This window comes from Eschscholzia californica, unplaced genomic scaffold (genome assembly GCF_041429995.1).
Source record: "Eschscholzia californica isolate CP2 unplaced genomic scaffold, dmEscCali1.0.p SCAF_5, whole genome shotgun sequence".
Taxonomy (NCBI): domain Eukaryota; kingdom Viridiplantae; phylum Streptophyta; class Magnoliopsida; order Ranunculales; family Papaveraceae; genus Eschscholzia; species Eschscholzia californica.
This window is the reverse complement of record NW_028238472.1, coordinates 33,127,524-33,143,852: the sequence shown is the minus strand read 5'-3', so window position 1 is coordinate 33,143,852 and position 16,329 is coordinate 33,127,524. Positions and strand designations below refer to the sequence as shown.

General features: G+C 35.1%; 2 protein-coding genes across 2 annotated transcripts; one reads left to right on the top strand and one right to left on the bottom strand.

The window, feature by feature from the left end:
• The first annotated feature begins 4,379 nt into the window (after nt 1–4,379).
• LOC147538695 (chloroplast protein FOR GROWTH AND FERTILITY 1-like) lies at nt 4,380–7,064 on the top strand. Its single transcript, XM_086639702.1, has 2 exons — nt 4,380–4,981; nt 5,983–7,064. Exons 1-2 carry the CDS (start codon nt 4,619–4,621, stop codon nt 6,826–6,828), a joined length of 1,209 nt encoding a protein of 402 aa, XP_086495828.1. The 5' UTR covers nt 4,380–4,618; the 3' UTR covers nt 6,829–7,064.
• Nucleotides 7,065–8,945: 1,881 nt separating this feature from the next.
• Nucleotides 8,946–15,207, bottom strand: LOC147538694 (protein FREE1-like). Its single transcript, XM_086639701.1, has 10 exons — nt 13,964–15,207; nt 12,928–13,014; nt 12,707–12,838; nt 12,174–12,317; nt 11,915–11,980; nt 11,694–11,804; nt 11,136–11,228; nt 10,097–10,130; nt 9,544–9,617; nt 8,946–9,461 (listed from the first exon to the last, which is right to left on the bottom strand). Exons 1-10 carry the CDS (start codon nt 14,918–14,920, stop codon nt 9,384–9,386), a joined length of 1,776 nt encoding a protein of 591 aa, XP_086495827.1. The 5' UTR covers nt 14,921–15,207; the 3' UTR covers nt 8,946–9,383.
• Nucleotides 15,208–16,329: the final 1,122 nt, after the last annotated feature.

Genomic DNA, 16,329 nt, shown 5'->3' with positions numbered 1-16,329 from the left:
ATTTATTTATATCTCCACATAGACAGAAATCGTGAACTTGAAGTTAAGTTAAGCATGTGCGAAACACAAGAATGAATCATGCCGATTTTGCCCCTGTAAAGTTTTTCTCCCTAAACTATTTTTTTTCAGACCTAAAATTTCTTCGATTAGTTTCTCTGGATCCTTTTCTTCTGAATCTCTACTTTGCCCTAAAATATGCTTCCATCTCTATTCTTTTTATTTAGTCAGACCCGAATTTTCATTCATATGTAGGAATTTAATCAAATACATTACATGATTTTGAGACTTTTGACTCTTTTGAGTACAACATGAGATTTACAAAAATAAATTACAACACGAGACTTACAAAAGTAAAGTACAACATGAAGCTAAAGGAGTACAACATGAGATTTACAAAAATAAATTACAACACGAGACTTACAAAAGTAAAGTACAACGTGAAGCTAAAGGAGTACAACATTACGATAACAAAACGAAAGCTCCTAAAGATCACAAAATGAAAAGATCTTAAAGATTACAAATGGGAAGACCCTAAAGGTCTAAAACTTTAAAATACTTAAATATATGCAGGAAAGATGAAGCAAGTAGTAGTAGTTGATTGAATAAGTTGGTGTCCTCTTGATTCAATAAGTTGTTGTATTTTCTTCATTTAATAGATGTTGTCCAATCTTCTCTTTGGTGCTCTTTCTTATGTCTTCGTCATTGTTCCAGCCAAATCTAAATTGAAAGATGTAGATGAATCAACAAAGACCAACATAATTAAATAAAAGGTGATAGCTGTAGATAGAGGGAGTGTTAAACTCCAATTCACCATCATAAAAAAGAAAGCCCTAAATTAAACTGTTTGATTGACAAACTTTTCAAAATCTCCAAATAAAGTAGTTGAAGAAAATCACCAAATCAAATAATTACTTTAACTAAATAAAATCGACTATATCTGATGATGGCTTATCAAGAATGGAAAAATTGTCTTCTTCACATACCTAACTTGTTACCCTTCTTTTATCTAATTCAAAAGGTGAAAATTGGATGGACAAATTAAGTAAAAACACTAAATCGACAACTTCCACTGCGAACGTGAGAGGGATCCGGCGAAACGAAGCCCCTTCGTCGAAGAAAACTTGATCTCTGGTGGAATTTCTCTCCAGACAGTTAATGCAGAGTAGTTTATCACGGTTGTGTTTAACCTTATATTTTTTGCCACATAGGGTTTTGTTGCTTCCATCTCCATTCATACGTGTGAGACCATTTTTTCCATCCATTTCTCTCTACCTGTCTTTACAGTCTCTCTCCCTCCCTTGGAGTTTCTCTATTTGTTGATATTTTTCGTGTGGAGGTGATAAGTAGATTGAGGAGAGAGCTTCAACAATGGAAGTCGGTTATGATATCGTAGCATCTAGTCTATGCGGCGAGGAAAACACCAATCAAGCTGATAATCGAAACTATACCTTTTTCAATAGTGGGAGTTCTTCTTTTATGGAGTTTTCGTTACTAAGTAATGACTGTAATGGTAGGGAGAGAATCTGATTGTGCATCAAGAGACGATTACTTGTGTTATTTTTTAATGTTAAAGACATATTATGATTTATTTACAAAATCATTAGTTTTTTTCCCAAAATACAACATACACTATATTTAACGACATGTTGTAATATTTTGCAGTGCACAGTAAGATCATATCAGAAAATGAAAAGAAAGTAATATCAAAGATCATATTAGAAAACGAAAATTATGATGTGTTTGGATGACGAAATTATAAATCAAAGTATTCATGATATTTTTGTATTTATGTGTCCACAGATTCATGATTTCAAATAGTTGAGACAGAGACCCAAATGTGTTGCAGAAAATATGAAGGGAGAAACCGAAAGTTCATCAACAAGATTTATGTGCTCTAGTAGACGGAACAAGATTTATATGCTTTCTTCTTAATTATATCTTCTTCTTACAAATCTTCATTGTTATAACTATAGTTTTTTGTACTAGATCTGATGTACTAATAAATTTTAGATTTGAAAGCTTAAAGATGAAATTATTTTTTCTCTTTTTGGGTGTATGATGATGATGAGGATATTGGAAAAGATTGTGTATTTTTCCGTTTTTACTGTGTACGATGTTGATGATGATGATGATAAAAAGGGGATTGCTTTATAATTCATTAGTTGCTGTTAACAAATTGATGATAATCTTGTCAAAATTTGTAAACAAATTTGAAAAGTGTGTAGATCATAATCATATGTATATTACAAGATATTTAATTATGTACTGTACAGAGCAAAATGTCCTATATTTTCTCCTCAGGAAGTGTAAGAAAATTTGAAAAGTGTTTAGCGCATAATCATATTAATCAAAATCACATTTTATCCCTCTTGTGGTACCAAAATGATATTTTTACCATTTTTAATATAAATTATCTTTTTCTTTCATCTCGACATTATTACCCTCTTGTAGTACCAAAATGACATTATTATTCAAATATTGTCAAAATGACTCAAAATTGCAGTTTTATCTGTACATCGACAAAATGACTTAAAATGACATTTTTACTAATGATATCTTATAGATAAATAAGGCTTGAAATGCCATTTTGACAACCTACGGTAAAATTGTCATTTTGAAAACATAAGCATAAAAAAAGCATTTTGTTAATATAAAAGGATATGATGTTAATATAGAAGCGTAAAAATATTATTTCGAGAAACAAGGATAAAAGTATCATTTTAACAACATTATGGTAATTTCAGTAAAAATAAAAAACAACGTAACGGTACAAATGCCATCTATACAACACAAGGGGTATAAATGTCAACTTGACACATAATGGTAAGATTGCAAGTTTGAGGGTGAAGACATGAATCTAAAACAAATCCGTAGACCTTCTTTTTCGTCAGATCTTAAAACAAAAATTGACGAGAAAACACAAAAAAGATAAGACGTTCAACCTCGATATCATCTTTCATACTCATGATCCGAAAGGAAGAAGGTGAATGAGGGGAAAAAATGAAATCAGCTGGGATGAGGAAAATGAAAATACAATCTTAGATTTCTTCATATGGACGGGTAATGTTGGTATTATGGGAAAAACGTGAACATAACACACGTGGATCTAAAACCAAATCCAAATGATTTTGGATCTAAATGCTAGATATAGTTTTGATTCGATGATCATCTGATGTTGTAGATTTTGAAGTAGATTTTTTAGTCATTAGAATAAATTATTTTGAAACAAAATTGATTTCCTACTAAGAAAATTTATTTTTTTAAAGTAATCACCATATTATTCATTAGATCTACTAATAATTAACAGCGCGGTGATCAGTTGGATATCTGAATGGATAGTAGTCACTATTTTCCTAGCTTCTTTAAGTAATGTATTCGTTATATGATTTGCTTGTCTAGCTTCCTATGAAGGAGATTCTTAGCGCTTCAAAATGTTAACGTCTGTTCAATATTTGTCCAATTGTACCTGTCGCGATCCAGTGGTAGTATTATTTCCTTCTCTGCAGACAGAGCAGTTATAATCTCCTTTGAATCGCCTTCTAGTATTACTTTGGTAATGTGTCTTTCCTCTGCCCATTGAATTCCTGCAAGAGCTGCTCTAGCTTTCCATTCATCCACCGATCTAAGTCCCACTACCTGTGTTTATCTGACAATACATTCCCCCGATGCATCATATACTGTGAATCCTATGAGTGAAATTTTTTTTTTAATATGAAAGATACGTCAAAGTTTATCTTAGTGTAATGTTCCAGGTGTGGCTTCTGTTGGTCTGGCCCCTTCTGTTTTGTTGTGAGTTGGCACTTTTGGAGTTGAAGAAGTTGGATGAAAGCCATGATGCTCTGAAGAAGTGATGGTGTGTTCAGTTTTTGTCGTTGAAATACTATGTCACAGCGGTGCTTCTAAATAAACTATAGTGTGATCGCTATTATGTATATGAATTTTGGGTTGTTGTGATATGAAGAAACTGATTGGTTCTGGATGCGTGATGCCATTCTGCGACTGATGTTGTTGGTGGAGCCCCATATCTTATCGTGGAGGATAAAGCAAATATTATACGATGTACTACTTGTCATTGGAACGGAAAATGTGCTCTGCTTTCTTAGTCATGGTTGCATAGCGGACATTAATGTTCCTCTAAATCAATATATTGGCCTCACACGGTTATGAAAATACTATATTTTGTGCTAACTTCCACAAAAATAATTGAACCCTCACATGTATTATGGATTTTCATATATTCTTCCATATTTCATTTTGTAGTAGTTGTGCAGGGAAGAGTTTGCAATCAAAATTTTCTTTAAGTGGATTTGGTGGGTTGATTGTCCTTGCTTTGAAGGATGTCTAACACATACCTAATGTGGCCACCCACTACTTCCACCAACTTTGAAATTGTAGGCTGGCGGCTCCATCATCCATGGACTTTTCCTTGGCACTTATCAAATCCACTTATAAAACCACTTATATAAAATTAAAACCACTACACTTTATCTTAACCCCTCAAACCCCTTTTCTCTCTCTCTCTCTCTCCAAACCTTCCTCTAATATAGGATACATCCTGAAGACCCTGAAATCTGAAATCAAATTTTAGAGAGAGAGAGAGAGAAAAAATAAAACTATAATGGAGAGGCTTATCTACTCTTCTTCTCTTTTCTCTTCCAAATCCCCTCTAAAACTCTCTCAATTCCCATCTCAAATCAATCGGATTGGAGCTGGTTCGATCGGATTTTCTACTGGTTCACGATCTGAGTTCAGGGGAGTTAGCTCCTTCCTCTTTAACCAGAAGGGCCCACCTTTAATTTCTGCTTCTTCTTCCTCACTCTTGCCTGCAAATCCATTTGTTCTATGTTCCCTAAAAGATTCCTCTTCTTCTTCTTCTTCTTCTTCTTCTTCTTCTTCAATTTCAGCTATAGATTCACCTAATGGGCTACCCAAGTTACCCTTTTTCAAGAAAATTGTGGAAGGAGCTTCAAAACAAGAAAAGGTATGGCTTACAATTCTTGTTTTATTCATGGTAGGTTTTGAAGGGTAATCACTAGAAATTTGAATAGAAGGCAAAACTGAACAAATTTGATTTCTTTCTTTGAAATTCAGGTCAATTTAGGGGTTCTACTAATGAGGTTCCTGTTATACTTGTGAGGTGTTGGATTTGTGTTTTTAGCTAGTTTAGACATTTGAATTACTGTTAACATGGGAAATGAGAATATTTGACTGTTCCCCATTTGTTAAAGTATCTAAAATTTGATCAATTTTAGATCATCTGAATTCCAGGATTTGATTTTCTCTATCATAATAAGTTCATAACAAAACTCAAGCAGTGATAGGTTTCTATATTAAAGGGATATGGCTCTTCAAACCTTAGTTTGGGGATAGTCAGGGTTGAGTCTAAATATTCCAATGATAGTTCTGCTGGTAATCTAAATCAACTATAGTATAATTTGGGTACTGGTATGGTAGTTCTAACGATCAAAATTCGCAGGAATTGGAATTCTAAATGTAAGAGCTTTTGCCATGTCTTCCCCTAGGAATTATGGGATCATCGACACTTCGGTCATGACATTTTAAGACCCTTTAGATAGACCTATACTGGGTTTGACATGGTTATTCTTAATAGTAAGAGAAAATTCATAGTTACTTTAAATCGGCCGAAATTGACATGGAAAAATGATGATAAAGGTCATTATGTTTCCATTTCCTCCATAAACGGGAAAAGTTCACGCATCTTGAATGGGTAATATGGAGTATATTTGTTACCTCAGTTATGCATTGTGGGCTTTTTCCGTCTTATAAGGATGTTGGAGTTCATTGCCAAGTATATGTTTTTTATGTTATTTTGTCATTTGTCATTCCAGGAAACGAGACTTCCACCGTTTTAGAGTTATTGAGATACAAGATCCGAAATTATTATGACTCGTGCACTCCCACACCGACATCATTAGAATTATTGTGCTAATTAAGACCCTTCCATGTTATTAAATGTTTCAGGATGTTCCTGCTGCTGCTATTATTTTGCTGTCTGCGTTAATTCTGATTTTCGTCAACCCAATTCTAGCTCCTCAAGCATTTGCCACAGTTCAATCTGCTGCTAAATCTGGAGGCTCTATAGCTGCTGTTGCTTCTGTAGGGGGACAGCTTGTTCGAACCGAGTTACTAAGTAGTGCTTGGACAGGCTTCTTTGCTGGTTGTTTACATACCCTATCAGGACCAGACCACCTCGCTGCCTTGGCACCGCTCTCAATCGGACGGACACGGATGGAGAGTGCTGCTGTCGGAGCTCTCTGGGGTTTTGGGCATGATGCAGGTCAAGTAATCTTTGGCTTATTATTTTTACTACTTAAAGACCGACTTCATATCGAGATACTCCAAACATGGGGAACGAGAGTAGTTGGCTTGACACTACTTGTTATCGGGGCTATGGGAATTAAAGAAGCTTCAGAAGTTCCAGCGCCATGTGTTGCCCTAGAGAATGGCGAGTGTGACGTAAGTATCGTCGAAGCTCTTGAAACCCCAAAAATTGGTAAGAAAAAGATCGGATTTGCTACTTTTGCTACTGGGATAGTTCATGGTTTGCAACCCGATGCTCTTATGATGGTTTTGCCTGCACTTGCTCTACCTTCACGGCTGGCAGGGGCGGCGTTTTTAGGTATGTTCTTGCTCGGAACAGTTTTCGCTATGGGAAGTTATACTGTGTTTATAGGTTCATGTACTGAGGCTTTGAAGGAAAGGGTGCCTAAGATAACCGAGAAACTTACTTGGGCGTCTTCTCTTATAGCTATTGCTCTTGGAATTGCGATATTAGTCAGTCAATACTTAGGATTTAGCCTATATTGATTGTTGTGAGGCTTTCTTACTTACCCATTCTTTTACCTTCTTTCTGAGTTTTAGATAATCGTAACTATTTAAATGAATCGGTTACTGTAACAACAATCTTCGGTCATGCCATTTCTTTCTTTTACTTGTTGAGAAATTAGGTTTGTTGTAGAAGATCATTTTCTTTGTGCTTTTGATCTTTACTGAAACTTTCTTGTAATATGATTATGGTAGATATGGTATTGCGGATTTTGCTCTTTCTTTTTGTTCTCTTCTCTTTCATATTTCAATACCTTAATCATTCACAACACTTTTTTTACTTTTGTTTTTGTTCTCTTGTCTTGCCATGATTTTTAAGTATTTTAATTTTCATCTGCAAACTAGTCACACTACTAAGGTATTCCCTTTTGGTGGATACCTACTGTTTGTGATATTTTTCTTTATATACCCTGCGTGGTACTATTGGGACCAATAATTCCTTATGGAATAAATACTCAGCCGCTTGGAACGATCTCGTACAGTCATATTTAATGTTTGTTCAATTACTCTTTTGCCCGCAAATGCAAGGTAGACATGAGGTTTGGCAATAAAGATATCTATCAACGTACGGAAGTTGACTGTCAACCCACCAAACATCTATTATATAAAACAGAAGGGAAAAACGATGACCGGGACAAACATCCTTATTTAATAAGGATATTGTCTGGAAGCCCTTCTCAAAATTTAAAATATAGTCCTTCGTAGAAATAAAGTTACCTATTTAAAAAACAATAATCTTTGCCTTCTTAGAAATAAAATAACTAATTTACGAAAAAAAGAAACAAAATAAATTTCAGTGGTTAAAAAAAAAAGAAATTAAAATAACTAATTTACGAAAAAAAAAAACAAAAAAAATTTCAATGATTAAAAAAAAGAAATTAAAATAATAACCTATTTAAAATATAGTCATTCGTAGAGATAAAATTACCTATTTAAAAAATAATAACCGTATCCTTCTTAGAAATAAAATAACTAATTGAAGGAAAAAAGAAACAAAATAAATTTCAAGAGTTAAAAAAAGAAATTAAAATCTCTCTAATAACTAATTTAAGGAAAAGGAAACAAAAAAAAATAATACAAAAAAATGAGGGTATCTAGAATATAGAAATAAAATTTCGTCACATTTGATTGATAAAACTGTCCATGGCCTAGGACACGGGATATACCCTAGTACTCATACATTACAAATGTAATAACAAATTATTACCTCGACTGGGTACCTGTAGATGAAGAATTTCATTATAATAATGAAACTGATGAAATGAGGCGTAAAACTCTGATTACAACAAAAACCTAATTGCATATTATACAATGACCTGCAGATAGTTTTGTAGCGTAAGGGCCTTTTATGATTTTACATATTATCTTATGATTGAATTGTGACATTTATATTTTTTTGTTGAGAGAGTTGTGAAATTTATATTGGGTTTTATGTTTGTTAATAATCACAAGTATTTATTTTTATTGTAAATGTGAAGGAATAATAGGGTTTTGTTGTATGAAAAATATTTCTAATTGCACTAGTTATTAGAAGCTCATACTTTTGATAGAGTATTTGGCTTTGAACATTGTATTTGGCTTTGAACATTATTTGAAGCGATGGAGTAGTGTAGTTTTTCTTTCACACATATATCCGATCAGTAAAAATAACGCTAGTCATTTTAATGTGATATAAATTTACTTGTGTACAATTTCTATCTTTTCTTCCACATTTCACTAATCAACTTTTTTTTTTGTTACAATAGGGCTATATCAAGTCTTCAAGCAATAGGGCTATATCAAGTCTTCAAGCGCCCTTCATCAAAAAAAAAAAAGTCTTCAAGCGCAATTGAAATGTCAATTGAGGACAATTGTATTGAGCATCACCGAGAAATGTTGGTTACATCATAAGATTAAAGAAAAGAACAATTGCCACTTCGTGAGGTAGTTTTATTATGCAAGTGTAGGAGAGACGGCAAATGGGTTAGTGAAAAGTCAAGAATTTCCTCACTTTCTGCCATGATTTGCCAGCCCTTTAACCAAACTTGGTTGCGATGAATTGACCAAGTCAAACTTGCAAAATACATAGTCCAACAATAAAAGACATTGCCTATAAAATATCCCTAAAATAATTGAGACTTCATTTGAGATGACCTAAATGACTGGTCTTCTAAGAAAAAGTATGTCACGCCATCTTTACAATTAAACCAAGTTGTCATGCCCTCATACAAGCCACACAAGAATAAGAAAATAAAAATAAAATTTTCATATACAGTGCAGATCTCATCAAACACATATTGATATACAAAATCAAAAGATCCGAAAGCTCATAAATTAGTATATACGACGACCACAAATTCCTGATGTGTAGGCGCAGATGTGTATAAATTTCATTGTTTTAGCGAAGTGTGTTTTTTCACCAAACAGTACCCCCTTTCTGCAAGAGATTCTTTCATATATCGGCTCGGTCATATAGACAGGGTATCAAACAAAGAAGATTACTGCTCTGTTAGACACAAACTAAACTGCAACTACTCAACACCGATGGTTTGCTTGAATCAATGAGCACTCACAAGGAACGGATGCTGGCAGACACCGCATTCAATTGTTTCAGAACCAGAACTCGGAACTTGAACCTACAACAAGAATTACCCAGTCATTAAAAGTGAAAAGGTAATTTGCACGCAAGGTACAATTAGAGGAAAGGGTCTTGGTAACCTGCAAATGGACTGTGCAGATAGGACAGGCAACTTCTCTCATCCGCTTCCCTGAATTTTCTGAGGACTTCGAACCTGTACATACCGATCAACGTCAGATTATGAAATAAATGGAGTCAGATGTGACCAAGTTGTCCCAGTTCACAGGTCGACGACTCCAACTAATAGAAAGCAACAGGTATACCCCAGGTGAACATGGATGTTTTCCCTCTTCACATATATACAGAGAATCATTGTATTTTAGAAAAGGTATGTTAATAAATTTTGAAGGTTCTATGCTGCTATTACGAATCAAACACATTAAACCTCGTTTGCTTCCATATCTTACTATGGTCAAACACGACAGAAAGGGTGAATCTTGCTAGCACTCTTGACTTTTTAGGGGCACACTCATTCCCTTGGTTGTTTAAGCCAAGATTGAAGTTGCTTGACAACACTTAAAGAAGGTTACTAGTGTTGGTTGTCACGTGTTGAAATTAACAAAAGTTAATATGACAGACTTCCCAAGTTAAATTAATTAAATTTAATTCAGTCATGATGGAACTGGTACATACCTGAGGACGATTTGCGGTTTCTGTCCATCTCCTCCTGATAGCACGTAAACATAAATTAAGTAAGCATTTTTCTTATGAATTAAATTTACATATCAGAAATCAGGGCACCAATAGAGAAATACAGATTCTAAAATGGAGTTGGATACCAAAACTCTTCAATCTTTAATTTCCTTCTAATAAAATGTGATCCCTAGCTGGTTACTTTATTGTTTGAAACAAACCAGTAAATATAATATTGAAGAGAAAAGAATTTATAGAAGTCCACAAATGGACTTAAAACTGTTAAGTTTGTGGTCATTCAACTCAAAACCAATTGGCAATGAGTGGAGAGAACCTAGACACTATATTCCTGGTTGCTAGATCGCCCTTCTACCGTGTGGGACTATCCTAACAAAAACAAAAAAGCACAGCCTATCCTAAAGTACAGATAACTGCCATGCTTACAAAGTTCTTTATTTGCCATTAAAGCGTCTCAAGAAAGATTGGAGTCAGCAAAAGAGGTGTACTTTACCCAAGGTTTGCACCTAGACCAAGTGAAGAGAATCCTTTTACAAATATATCAAAGTACACTTCTTCATTTCTATGATTTAACAGTGGTTTCGAAGCGTTCGAAAGTATTTCAGATTATCTTTCTGAAAATGGAACCAAATACTTGATTTATGTAAAAAGCAGCAGGGGTGCGCCTTGATACAGGCCTCATTGAGAAATGAAGCTTGGGCACTTAGAAACATAAGTCTCTACAACCATAAGGAGATGAATGCTTCAAATGGAACCACAGGCTAAGCTTAACTACTCCTCATTTCAATATTTTACATTCATTGTATATAGACCATCAGTTTGCACACATTAAATATGAAAACAAAAAGTCTCACTAAATGACCGATTATAATAATTAATAAGCATGAAGTCAGATCTCATATCGAAGACCATTCCGTAATTTGCCAAAATAAGACATGATAATATTCATGTCATCGCAATAATGATCACAGCATTGATGATAGTTTCTCGCTGTTTTTTCATTAAAAAGCTCATTAATTACCTGAAGCTTTCTCGCGAACTCCTCGTGACTGTGCAACCCAGCAGGTTTGCTTGTAGACTCTTTGGCATTGCTCAATCTCTGAGTTACTTCAGCCTGTGGAAGAACACAACAAATTAAGCTCTGATGTAGCAATCAACTAGTTGGATTTTCTTTTAGCTTGCGTCATCATTGCACAACATCAACAAATGTATGCCCCAGCTATGGACATGCAAACCATTCACAGCAATTATCAAACTTTACCATGATGCACCATATAAAATTTTGTAAATACTACAATCAGGATCTTTCCTAGAATTCCAATACTACCAAATACCAACAGATCCAGTTATTACATTATGATACATTGATACAAACTTCAATGGCAAAAGAGTCGTGTTATCAACGGAATCTCTAAATAGTCTATTAATTTGGTCCTAGCTTATGGGTGCAACAAGAAACCTCCGTGATTAAGTAGTTCATATTGGACAAATCTGATTTCCAATATGGACTATTAATAATGGATTAACTGAGCAAGCTATTAAAGCATGAACGAAGTAACAAGCAGATCCAAGAGTATACCATGCATCTATCACAAACTCGGACTGGCTGAGCATTCTCCTCTGCGGTGAGAGCAATTCTACCATGGGTACACTTGTCACAGAATATATCCCCACAATTCCTGCAGTGATGCTGGAGGGAAAAGATAGCGAAGCGTCAGTTAGATCGAATACAAAAACACAAACGCAATCAAGACCGAAATGATAATTCAATTCATAAGAAGACAGTTATCCGAGTCACACCTTACGATTAAAAGATCCAAAATCTGTTCCACAAGCTGTACATTTTGTAACTGCCTCATCTGGAACCTAAAGTAAATAACAGAACCCAATGAGTTCAACAATTATAGGTTAAAGAGGCGATGTGAATGTGTAACACATAGACTACTTAATTTCTGAGACGAGTCTTTTATTAAAGAAAAAGATGCCCAGAGGTGTCACGTGGCAAAAACATCTCCTTCCTCTATAATATTACTATTTAATTTCGACTAAGTAGTCTTACCCAGTGATCTTTCTCCTCATTTCCAGGTTTTATCAAGTTCATCCAGTCAACTAAACCTTTCTTCTTATCGTTATTCTGTTCAACCGGCTTTCCAGAATCAGGAAGTTTGCTTCTAAAACTGTCTTTCCCACCCATCTCCTTGAACTGTCCGATAGGAAGACAAAAAACAGAATTAAAAAAAATAAAGAAATGAATCCTAAGTCCTAAGAGGCTAAGACATATTTCAGTATTTCAAACAGAACAAAGGGTATAAAAATACTGGAGTTCGCCAAAAATGATGGAAATACAATTGGTAGTAGACTAGTAGTCAATGCTCAATTTTAAGAGAACTCACAGAACACCCAAGGGTGTCATTGTCAATATTTTTTTCTCTTACAGAGGCAAGTTATTCCAGATTTTAAAATATCTCAAGTTATCGAGAGAACTGTAGTGGTAGTGGACTTTACTCCTCATGCCACCAATTTATGAAGAAAATGAATAACACCATTTTGGGCCGACAAAAAGTTAAGTAGATATATGCCTGATGCCCCAACCTGAATAGTTGCAGCAGTCACAGTATCAAGGATGGTGTTGGTAGTATAGCTGTTTGATTGCAGTCTGATGCGCCTTGGTTCAAAATCAACAGAGCTCTTAGACCAAAACGCAAATATAGAAGAATCGACTACCTAGTGAAATCAGATGTGACAGAAATTTCAATGTGATGATATGTAAAAACATCCAGAAATTACAACAAAATTAAGCTTGACAACCTTACCTCGGATCTTGTTACTGTCTCAAGTGGGTATATTCTTAATGTTCGACTATTATTGGGATCAAGCATGCGTATCCCATCCAGACCAACCTAAAAGAGAAATCATCAATTCTGTGAATTGGACAAGCACCAGGGTTATCGAAGTACAGGAAACTAGGAATAAAATCTAAATTAGCAGCCTTGCGTTAAGTTTTATGTTTTTGAGTTTTTCACATATTTTGCTTAAATAATAAAAACTTAAAATATGTAAGTAATGAAGCATTGACATATCTGCCTAGATTAAGAATGTCAGTATCTGGCATGGATTCTTGAGGAGCCACAAAGATTAAAACAGAAATTTTGATGAATGTAAACCAGCCTAATAGATTCTGCCTGATTGTTCGTTCAATTCCCGTCTTTCTATCTGTTCATTACCTTTCGGGGAAACAAAATGTAAACCAACTCCCCGCAATTTCATGATTCGAACTTCAAATTTTTAGAGAGTAAATCTTGGAAAACTAGACAAAAACAGTCAGACCAGATATTTATCAGTCCATTAACCCATTCAAATTCCACCAGGGAAGTAAGGATTACCTAGGGTAAATACTATTTTGAAGTAAGAAATGTCACTTTACAGATTCCGATGTTTCTGCCCTTTTTTTTTTTTGAAGATTATGTTTCTGCCCTGACGTACTCCCACAAGGCATTTTACGAGTAATACCGAGGATAATGAGGATTTCTTTTTGTACCATATTTCCCTTTATGTGCATAAGAGAATTCTCAACTTAAATGAAATCAACATATCAATGTTATTATTATAACTTATCAAAAAGTAATAATTTCCAAACTAGATAACAGCGATAAGGAAGAATGCAAACGAAGTGCATTTCAATTCTTTGCTAGCAATAGCTATCAATGCTGCAAACTGCAGTATTTCTTTAAACATCTCGTATAGGATTTGATTATGGGAATAGTTTCTTTAAATGAACACATCAATCAAATATATAGTAGCTAAGCATACTAAATATGATATTTCAAGATCGAGTTTTTATGATCAAACCTGGCAAAGTACATCCATAGGGCCCTGCCCACCACCTTCAGGTAAAAGCTTAACCCGAAACTTCTGCACACCATTCTTCACATCCTCCTGTGCCTCCACTTTGGGTACTGCCCTCACAACCTTATTAGCTGATCCTGACTGATCTTTCCCAGATGAGAAACTAACAGAACGTCCATAATCATCAAAACTAGACCAGGTTGATGATTTTGAGCTGGTTCCCCGAGCACCATAAGGATCAACCTTTCCCCCATCATAAGCATAAACACCATCTCCAATTTCATCATCATGGAGGCTACTCTGATCATAACGAATACCACCACTTCCTCCTGATCTATTAGAGTAGAAATCTGAACCAATATCAGATTGGGTTTGGCCATATAAAGCTGGATTTCCATATCTAGCAGGAGTTTCATCAACATAACCACCACCTACCCTTTGATCGAACTTCACACTAGTCTCATAGGGAAGATCATAAACCGGTGTCACAGATGAACCGTATGAATTGGGCATGGAATTAGGGTTAGGATTGGGAGGAATTGTTTGGGACCCATAATTTGGAATTGGCTGATGTGATTCATATGGTGGATAATAAGGCGACTGCTGGACTGGAGCATGAGAAGGGGGATAATGTCCAGGGGTTTCTGGTCCTGGAGCAGATTGTTGAGGAGACGGGTTAAAGGATTGAAAATTAGGGTTAGAAGCGTAGGAAGAAGGTTCAGGCAGAGGAAGATTAGGTACAGGATCGGGATTTTGTGTATAAGGAGGATAATTGGTGGAAAAGTTACTGTAATCAGAAGAAGAGTAGTGAGAAGAGAATGGAGGAGCAGAAGCGAAGGTTGGAGGAGGTAAAGGAGGAGCAGGAGGGAGATCGTTTGGAATAGGGCTAGGGTTTGGTTGTTGAGGATGAAGATGATGGTATGGATAGTAAGAAGGAGCGCTATAATCACCTGGTTGCATCTTATTTAGAGTTTTACCTTGCTTTCAGATTGTAGAGAGAGAGAGAGAGAGAGAGAGAGAATTGGGGGAAATATCTGGAATGAAATCGGAGAAGATGATGGAAGATTCTACGTTTCTTGTGATCGGGTTCAGCGTTGATGAGAGAGAAAGTTAGAGAGAGAAAGACTTGCTAGTTGATGACAGGGAGGAGTCGGTGTAATCAAATAATTGGCCGTTGGTATGGGGATCCAAAGAAATTTTGTTGAGTTGTTGTTTTCTGTACCAAATTGATGTTAGGAGCTCATTTTAGGATTTAAAAATTAACTATTAATATTTATAAGGACTGAAAAAAGGACCCCCAAATATTTAGTGTTATTTATACTATACTCCCAAAATGAAAATTATTCAAACATTGATCCCCATTTGTCTGTTTTCCGTCAAATACCCGTGAAAAGCTTTCGTGTGAAGCACACACGTGTACTGTGACAAAAGTGCCCTTCATCTAATCCTACGGTGAGCATTCTTTTTTATGATCAACGATTATTAAATAAGTCCAATTGTTTAATATATCAAATCTTTCAATTGAACTGTCTTATTCAAGCCAAACTTTACCAGCGGGAAACACTTGGTTTTTTCAGCTTAGCTCGAGTTGGTAAGAACTAAACCATAAACCTCTTTGGAGCTCTGAAGTATGATTTACTAAGGAATCGTTGGGGTTTTCTTGTTGAATTACTTCTAAAGGCTTTTCTTCATTTGATTTTTTTTTCTTGCAACTTGTTTAGTTTGGTACTAACTGCTTTTTCTCTCTAACCCTCAGTTTGGAATACCATCAATGGCAAAACGATAAAGCTCGGTAGTCTGTAAGTTTTTCTCAACCTAACTCTAGGGTAGTTAACATGTATTTCATTCTACAGAAAAACCTTTGACTTCATGGTTAGTGATTCTTTTTACTTTTTGTTATTTTAATTATATGGGTTAGATGTTCATCGTTAATAAGTCAGGGAGCTTTCCAGTTTAAGTCTAGGGTTATTTAAAACATATTTTGCAATTATTCAGATGAATGATCAGTATTATGTTGCAATTATTCATGTGCTTGTTGATTTTATGATTCTATATTATCATTTATTCATGTGCTTCTTCCTAGAGGAGAACTTGGCAAAAGAAAATACTTGTAGTACATTATGATGGTCATTGGAAGAGTTATCCTAAGAAGCATAAGTGGATATGTGAAGACTATATGAGTGGCACGGTTGCTTTAATTTCAGATGTTGATGGTGATGAGTTAAATATGATTGACTTGGTTAAAGAGATGGTTAGTAAAGACAAAGATTTGGTTGGGCACAATATGGAAGATTCTGATTTACTAAAATTGTGGAGTGAAGATGACCTTGACTCATGGCGAAGAGCATGATTGTTCCTGGACCACAACC